General features: G+C 43.8%; 1 protein-coding gene across 4 annotated transcripts in view; it reads left to right on the forward strand.

Annotated features, from left to right (window-relative positions):
- LOC111955323 (AF4/FMR2 family member lilli) overlaps positions 1-8,756 on the forward strand; it is a 23,294-nt gene extending 14,538 nt beyond the window's left edge. For all 4 annotated transcript variants that reach the window (XM_023975527.2, XM_023975526.2, XM_023975525.2 and 1 more), the window contains 5 exons: positions 231-455; positions 2,501-2,641; positions 3,921-4,249; positions 4,630-4,878; positions 8,085-8,756. In XM_023975527.2, the coding sequence (XP_023831295.1) occupies positions 231-455; positions 2,501-2,641; positions 3,921-4,249; positions 4,630-4,878; positions 8,085-8,300 (1,160 nt within the window). In that variant the 3' untranslated portion in view covers positions 8,301-8,756. The remainder of the gene's footprint in view (positions 1-230; positions 456-2,500; positions 2,642-3,920; positions 4,250-4,629; positions 4,879-8,084) is intronic.
- Positions 8,757-9,466: the final 710 nt, after the last annotated feature.

The following is a 9,466-nucleotide window of genomic DNA, read 5'->3' on the forward strand; positions in this document are numbered from 1 at the left end:
CATCCATAGCTCCTGAGACATACATGAAAGAGGAAGAAGCCATTTTGTACCGAATTCATATTCGGCTACTGTACCATTGCCTCCCAGAAAGAACACACAAGCCATTAAGCATTTTCCACAGTTCCCAGCCCATTTCACTTCCTGAGCCCAAATCCATTGTGGGAGGTGCCATATTCACAAATTGAATGTGTTGTGAAACAGTGTTCTCCCCCCATCTATTCTTTATTTAGGYGTGTCCCGTTCCATGAAGGATAAAGTGACAAAGCCCACTGCCATGGCCTCGGGCAAAGTGGCTCACATGATCGAATGGCAGAGCTGGAACACACCATCCACTGGGACTGAAGGGACTGTGGTCGCCAAAATCCCAACCTCGCAACGCGAAAAGGATAGGAGAAGGGAGAGTGAAATGTACAGTGARCTCAGTGAAGGAGAAAAGGAAGCCCGCTTCACCGCAGGTAAGAGTGAACATAAGAACCAGTGAAAATTAAACAAATCGATATGTACAGTGCATTCGGAAAGTATTCAGACCCCTTGACTTTTTCCACATTTTGTTATGTTACAGCCTTATTCTAAAATGGATTAAATAGAAAAAATGTCCTCATCAATCTACACCCCATAATGACAGTGAAAACAGGTTTAGACATTTATTACAAATAAAAAACTGAAATATAACATTTACAGAAGTTTTCAGACCCTTTACCAGTACTTTGTTGAAGCTCCTTTGGGAGTGATTACAGTCTCGAGTCTTCTTGAGTATGACGCTACAAGCTTGGCACACCTATATAATAGCCAGTAGAAACCACACTGCATCCCACTGCTGGCTTGTTTCTGAAGCTAAGCAGGGTTGGTCCTTGTCAGTCCCTAAGATGAGAGACCAGATACTGCTGGAAGTGGTGTTGGAGGGCCAGTAGGAGGTACTGTTTCTTCTGGTCTAAAGAAAATATCCCAATACCCCAGGGCAGTGATTGGGGACATTGCCCTGTGTAGGGTGCCATCTTTCAGATGGGACTTAAACGGGTGTCCTGATTCTCTGTGGTCACTAAAAATCCCATGGCACTTATCGTAAGAGTAGGGGTGTTAACCCTGGTGTCCTGGCTAAATTCCCAATCTGGCCCTCATACCATCACGGTCACCTAATCATTCCCAGCTTACAATTGGCTCATTCATCCCCACTCCTCTCCCCTGTAACTATTCCCCAGGTTGTTGCTGTAAATGAGAATGTGTTCTCAGTCAACTTACCTGGTAAAAATAATTCTCTGCAGATTCTCTCAAGCTCTGTCAGGTTGGATGGGGAGCGTCGCTGCACAGCTATTTTCAGGTCTCTCCAGAGCTGTTCGATTGGATTCAAGTCCGGGCTCTGGCTGGGCCACTCAAGGACATTCAGAAACTTGTCCCAAAGCCACTCCTGTGTTGTCTTGGCTGTGTGCTTAGGGTTGTTGTCCTGTTGGAAGGAGAACCTTTGCCCCAGTCTGAGGTCCTGAGCGCTCTGGAGCAGGTTTTCATYAAGGATCTCCCTGCACTTTGCTCCAYTCATMTTTCCCTCAATCCYGACTAGTCTCTCAGTCCCTGAAAATGGTGGCAGGGATGGTGGCAGGTTTCCACCAGACATGACGCTTGGCATCCAAAAACTTCAATCTTGGATTCATCAGACCAGAGAATCTTGTTTCTCATGGTCCCAGAGTCCTTTAAGTACCTTTTGGCAAATGCCAAGCGGTCTGGCCACTCTACCATAAAGGCCTAATTGGTGGAGTGCTGCAGAGATGGTTGTCCTTCTGGAAGTTCTCTCATCTCCACAGAGGAACTCTGGAGCTCTGTCAGAGTGACCATCAGGTTGTTGGTCACCTCCCTGACCAAGACCCTTCTCCCCCGATTTCTCAGTTKGGCTGGGCGGCCAGCTCATTTAARAATGATGGTGGCCACTGTGTTCTTGGGGACCTTCAATGCTGCAGAAATGTTTTGGTACCCTTCCCCAGATCTGTGCCTTGAAACAATCCTGTCTCGGAGCTCTATGGACAATTCCTTCGACCTCATTGCTTGGTCTTTGCTYTGACATGCACTGTCAACTGTGGGACCTTATATAAACCAGTGTGTGCCTTTCCAAATCATGTYCAATCAATTGAATTTACCACAGGTGGACTCCAATCAAGTTGTAGAAACATCTTGAGGATGATCAATGGAAATAGGACRYACCTGAGATCAATTTCGAGTCTCAGAGTAAAGGGTCTGAATACTTATATGTAAATCAGGTATTTCTGTTTGAATTTTTTATACATTTTCTAAAATGTCTAAAAAACWGTTCTGGCTTTGTCATTATGGGGTATTGTGTGTAGATTGCTGTGSGGAAAAAAATATTGAATCAATTTTGTAATAAGGCTRTAATGTAACAAAATGTGGAAAAAGTCAAGGGGTCTGAATACTTTCCAAATGCACTGTAAATAAATGAGATTTGGAACCATGTATTTTACATCGTTTACAAAGTCTATCCCCTTGTTTCATCCAGGATTAATGGCACAATTTGCCTTATCGGAGGCTACTCTGCTGGGCTGGAGATCTATGGAGGARGACAGCCTTTGTGCTGGCTCCAACCAAGGCAGTGTGGCACACCTCAGTGAGACCAACCAGGAGAGCATCACCAGCAGAGGTAAAGRACTAGAAACATGGCCGCCACACACTAGAAATAGGGCAGCCATTTTATTATAACTTTTGTTTTTAAAGTACAAACTACATTTCAATGAACAGCACTCACTGAATCTGTTCATCYAATGCCATTGTGCTATATTGTGAAATTGAGAAGGATGTACAAGTAACATTTGATAGCATATAGCATTTCAAGCTGAGATCCGCGATAGACGCAACAGCGCCACTGGTCGCCCCAGGAGCATTTGTTATWGTTTTTTGTTGTTGTTGARGAAATTAGCATCCGGCATYGTGGTCAAAAGAAATCGTAGTACATACTGTGCTGTTCTCTCTTGCGTGCAATGATGTCCGAGGGGAAGAAGCAGTCTTYGTTGTTTAAAGTAGCTTCTTTGTTGTTGTAATATCGCAAACGGATGTGGCAGTTTCAGCTTTAACAAATTAATTCCAGATTCAATGAATGAATACAAAAAGTTAGTTTTTTTATACTAAATTAAGCATTTACTTTTCCACAACAATATTAGTGCCAAATGCAAAAACGCATAATTGAGTTAATATATATGTAGTTGTGAAGAGGGATCGTAATTGACTTGTGAGCTCCACATCCACTCTGTAATGGACTGTGCTGCTCCATATTTCACTGTCGMAGGCTTCCAGCCACTTTGATTGATGTTGTTTACTCCGGTTWGATTGATGTCATTTCCACTCCACTTGACAGGTCTGCTAGAGGTGCATCAGGGCTTTATGAAGAAATGTTGCGGAGAAACTCAAAATGGCCGCTGTGGCCCTGGGGTGTTTGGTTGGGTGGTGTCGTGTTGTAGCAGAAAACCCTGGGGGAGCTTGTAGGTTAACACAAGGACTTAGCCTGGCTCTCATTAACAGCACCATATGGGCCCATTCTCTGCTATTATCAACCCAGAGACCAATTAAAATCAGATTATTATAGGCATTATAATAACTAAGGCACGGTTTGCCCATCGTCAAGTGAGCTTTCATTTTCTCCTTAGATATGTTGAGCTTTAATTAAATAAGTTTCCAGTGTATTTATTGTCACAATGGTTACGCTGCTGTAAATATCGTCTGATATCTGGTGATGCCGCTGCTTCAAGGCCCTTTGAACCCAACTAATGTAAACCACTGTTATGGAAACTGAAGGCCACGTTTACCTAWATCCACTGCCTTCTGTGACACATCAAAAATCTTTGCTTYGTGCTCTGAGATKACAGTTTATTACTTGTATCTAATCCAAAATGTACTTCTCCYTTCATCCCTCCCTAACACAACAGATCAGGCGATGCATCACTCCTCGGCCGACGTGTGGCCCAACACCTACGTCGCCCAGGGCCTCTATTGCCTCTCCTCCTCCGACGCCTGGGAGCCAATCAGCAACGATCCATCGGGCGTGGCCTCGCCGGCCGCCTACATCATGGCGGGTGGGGGCGGAGGGACGCCCGGTGAGGGCTACGGCGAGGTGGACAACGTGGGGGGCTACATCCAGCAGCAGCAGCAGTCCCAACAGCTCACCCTGCAGCAGCAGAGCCAGCTGCAGCTCCAGCAGCTGCAGCAGATCCAGCTGTACCAGCACCAGCAGCTAATGCTCTACCAACAGCAACAGGTGAGACAGACTGGACTGGACTGCCTCATAGAGTACTGTCACCAGGTGGACTTATAAAAGTGTTTCAATAAAACATGGAAGTGTCTAACTGACAACCATTGTAAGACAGCAGTATACTAGCAGTTTGTTAGTGTTATTAGCAAAARATGTATCCAATTTTCTTATCCTTCTTACTGTTAATGTAATGCTACCAACGCTTTAGTGTTAATAACAACACATGAGACCTACTAATTACATACAGAAATACTTGTTGCCAAGAGCAACAGATGACTMATTTCCTCCCACTAGCCATGAGCTATCGACTCATGGGGATGTTTCTTGATAATGCAATTTTTTGTGTCATGAGAACATTTTAAGGAACTGTGTTGCCTTATCTACAGACAATGGAACACAGACTACACAGTGCAAACCACTCCCTCCAAGCCACGCCCAACAGCACCATCCACAGTCTGGGCCTGCCCACTCACCCTCGCCTGGCTGACCTATGGGGATCCGCGCAGGTGGAGATTGTCGGACAGATGAGCGGGCCAATGGGTGACATGGTTGGGGGTGTGGTCGAGACSTTGGGGGAGGAGCCAGAGGAGGAGAGTGAATGCATTTCAGAGCAACAGGAAGAGGAGGAGACTAAGGTGAGCCATTTGGTTGAAGAAAAACGTGTTGATTTTCAGACGATCAATCAATAAATCAAATTTATTTATAAAGCCCTTCTTATATCAGCTGATGTCACAAAGTGCTGTACAGAAACCCAGCCTAAAACCCCAAACAGCAAGCAATGCAGGTGTAGAAGCACAGTGGCTAGGAAAAACTCCCTAGAAAGGCCAGAACTTAGGAAGAAACCTAGAGAGGAACCAGGCTATGAGTGGTGGCTAGTCCTCTTCTGGCTGTGCCGGGTGGAGATTACAACAGAACATGACCAAGATGTTCAAATGATGACCAGCAGGGTCAAATAATAATAATCACAGTGGTTGTAGAGGGTGCAACAGGTCAGCACCTCAAGAGTAAATGTCAGTTGGCTTTTCATAGCCGATCATTCAGAGTATCTCTACCGCTCGTGCTGTCTCTAGAGAGTTGAAAACAGCAGGTCTGGGACAGGTAGCACGTCCGGTAAACAGGTCAGGGTTCCATAGTCGCAGGCAGAACAGTTAAAACTGGAGCAGCATCACGACCAGGTGGACTGGGGACAGCAAGGAGTCATCAGGCCAAGTATTCCTGAGGCATGGTCCTCCGAGAGAGAGAAGGAAAGAAAGAAAGAAAGAAAGAAAGAAAGAAAGAAAGAAAGAAAGAAAGAAAGAAAGAAAGAAAGAGAGGAAAAGAGAGAGAATTAGAGAGAGAATACTTCAAATTCACACAGGACACCGGATAAAACAGGAGAAATACTCCAGATATAACAGACTGACCCTAGCCCCCCGACACAAACTATTGCAGCATAAATACTGGAGGCTGAGACAGGAGGGGTCGGGAGACACTGTGGCCCCGTCCAACAATACCCCCGGACAGGGCCAAACAGGCAGGATATAACCYCACCCACTTTGCCAAAGCACAGCCCCCACACCACTAGAGGGATATCTYCAACCACCAAYTTACCATCCTGAGACAAGGCCGAGTATAGCCCACGAAGATCTCCCCCACGGCACAACCCAAGGAGGGGTGCCAACCCGGACAGGAAGATCACATCAGTGACATAACCCACTCAAGTGACACACCCCTCCTAGGGATGGCATGGAAGAGCACCAGTAAGCCAGTGACTCAGACCCTGTAATAGRCCAGACTACACTCAATCATAGGACCTACTGAAGAGCTGAGTCTTCAATAAAGRCTTAAAGGTTGAGACCGAGTCTRCRTCTCTCACATGKATAGGCAGACCATTCCATAAAAATGGCGCTCTATAGGAGAAARMCCTGCCTCCAGCTGTTTGCTTAGAAATTCTAGGGACAATAAGGRCGGCAGGACCAAATGGGAAAGATAGGTAGGAGCAAGCCCATGTAATGCTTTGTWGGTTAGCAGTAAAACCTTGAACTCAGCCAGTGCTTTGTATTGCTTTAGATATAATCCATATTATCTCACACATTGTTGCCTAAGCAGATTGAGCCAAACTGATATTGCCACTATTAACAGCAGGCCCTACAAGTAGSCAAGTCAAACGTTCAGCCTGCTGCACAGACCCTATGGAGAATTTGTAAGTCTAATACATTTACTATCGTAATATGTTCAGATATTGAATTACTTTGACATATTTAATTACGTTATATTACGCTAAATTCCCTATGGTGGAGATAACGTTAGCCTCCCGGGTGGCGCAGTGGTCTAGGGCACTGCATCGCAGTGCTAGCTGCGCCACCAGAGTCTCTGGGTTCGCGCCCAGGCTGGGCTGTGTTTGCGCCCAGGCTCTGTCGCAGCCGGCCGCAACCGGGAGATTCGTGGGGCGACGCACAATTGGCATAGCGTCGTCCGGGTTAGGGAGGGTTTGGCCTGTAGGGAGGGTTTGGCCGGTAGGGATATCCTTGTCTCAGTATGTAAAAAAATAAATAAATAAATAAATGTAATAAAATGTATGCACTCTACTGTAAGTCGCTCTGGATAAGAGCTGTCTCTTATACACATCTAGATGTGTATAAGAGACAGATCCTTGTCTCAGTATGTAAAAATGTAATAAAATGTATGCACTCTACTGTAAGTCGCTCTGGATAAGAGCGTCTGCTAAATGACTAAAATGTAAATGTAAAATAACGTGTTTCTACATTACACAGACTAACATTTTCACCACACAAGAATTACAGGAAATACACAGCCTTTAACCTCAGATTGGTGATGTTTGTATTAAAGTTTATAATCTTTGGTTAAGTACCAGTGTTTTTGCCATATGCGCCAGTCCGTAGTGGGACTTAGAATGCAGCTTTCATTTTCAGACCACGGTGGCTAGAAATAAATTGGCACTCTTCCCATAAACGTCTCTTGCCTCACACGAATGCATGGATTTGAGGGTCAACCTAGCATTCAAATGAAAGCCAACCCCTGTCGATATTTAGAAACTGGTGTGAGGTGGTGATTCGTTGAAATTATCCAGACAGAAAAGTGTTGTGTTTCCTTTTCCGTGTTGGCCATCTACCGAAATAATTTTCTCACAGAGATATAAATTGATAATGTGCTACGACAGGTTGTCATCTATCGACAGATATATGTAGTAYACCCAAGTTCATTGAGGTTWATCTGTTAGAAGAGCGCAAATAGTRCATGTCGCTGTGGTTATTGTCCCAAGTTCCATTGATTGAAATAYAATATCAATGTGAGTGATTAATTTGTGCGTGCTATTGATACAGTAGAACAAGCTAATCAATTCCAGTCTTGAAGGACCGCTTGGTAARTATTGGTGCGTGTGCAGTTTATGAGGTACTAATTGAAGTAATCTGAACACAAGTGTGAAATGTGTAAGGAGTAATTTATGTATGTATTGGTCTTCAAAATATCACAACTTATTTCAGCATATTGATCTTAAACCGGTGTTTTGACACTTGGCCAATGTATGTTTTAGCCATATAAATGGTACTTTTAACATGATTTTCCAACAGGATTTTACTTTATCAGGTAATAAATACTGAATGAGCCGCAAAAAAAGTGCTATGATTTATTGATTTTGATGATATTAGTGAAATCGAGAAAATATGTTTGTCCTGCCTACTACAAGTGTTTTACGTCAAAGTCAGTCCTCCAGCCACAAGATGGCGTGCAAGGCTAATACWTGGGTTATGCTGTACCCGCAGGTAGAGACTGTTGACTGATCCTCACAGTTTGGCAAGTACAGTATAGTTAGTAAATCATCCATTTACTGTTTTCACAGGAAGATGAGATTACGTTAACCTTGGAGCCAACTTTGACCCCGTCGCCGCTTAGAGAAGATGCCACCCCGATTGGAGGCACCAGTCCACAACTAGCACGCCCAGAATCAATGGCAGAGCGCATACCCTTTGTGGTCACACCCTGCATAGTCCAATCGTTGGAGGAGAAGGATGAAGAGGTGGCGGAGGGGTCTATTGTTGCCRTGGCAATCAATTGAGAGGGACAGTCAGAAAGAGAGACTGACAAACGTGATACACTTATCAATAATCAACCAAGCAAGCTATTCCACACCMCTTCCAGCTATTTACCCACTCTGAGACTGAGAAAAAAAACTGAAAGGCCAAGTGCTGGAAATGACAATGATGAAAGAGCCACAGGGGACTTTAAAGACAATTCATTGACTGCTCAAATCTGTGGGTTTGCTTAAACGTAAGGATTTGTTTTGCAGTGATATTGAACTAAGGAAAGGAAGTTGAAAGAGTTAAAGAGTAGAAAGAAAGACAAAGGACACTGCGATAAAGTTCAGTGCAATACAGAGAATCACGAGACGACCAAAAGGAAGTGCATGCTTTTGAAAGTAATCTAACGATAATAGTAAACCGTATACAAAGTAATAATATATAATAATGATTTTTATAAAAACTAAAAAGGAAATAAAGTAATATGTATCAGTGTTTGTTTGTGTGTGTGTATGTCCAGTGTGTGTGCGTGTATGTGAGAGTGTTCAAATGTATGTATGTACAGTATGTATGTATGTATGTAAAAATATATATATATATTCTCGAAAAACATTATTGTTGGTAGTGGTATTTTGTGTGGTGTTCAATAGTTTTACACACAAACTAATTTCTCGTGGACAGGCGCACATAACATAAATGGTATCGTCTTTCAACAAACTGACTAACAAGCAGCTTTATTCTAGTGACCAGATTTTTCGTCACTGATCATATTGGACAAATCACCATTTTGTAGGTGCTCGCATCTTTTGAATTTCGGAAGGGGAGGGGACATTTGGCCCATTGACTTGCCAAAAACTTTCAGAGAGAAGGGGTGGAGCTACTGCCCTGCCTTCGCTCCTCGTTCTAGAATATTTTCTAACACCTCTCCCCCAGAACTTAATTGAATATCTGACGCAATTCCGCAAGATTTTATTTCTGGGTTTCCGAGATTACACACACACACACACACACAAAATATGGATCATATACCATTTATAGTGCTGGTAGGCTTCTTGTTGGCCACTGTATCGCAGGGTTGGGCTCAATTCAGAATTTTGACTCCCATTCAACACACGAGTTGAAACTAAAATTGTATTGGCCACACCCCACAGGATGTAGAATTTGAACTTGAGTTTGAGTGACAGCAAGTGGAATTGAATTCAGT

This window comes from Salvelinus sp. IW2-2015, linkage group LG30 (assembly GCF_002910315.2).
Source record: "Salvelinus sp. IW2-2015 linkage group LG30, ASM291031v2, whole genome shotgun sequence".
Taxonomy (NCBI): Eukaryota; Metazoa; Chordata; class Actinopteri; order Salmoniformes; family Salmonidae; genus Salvelinus; species Salvelinus sp. IW2-2015.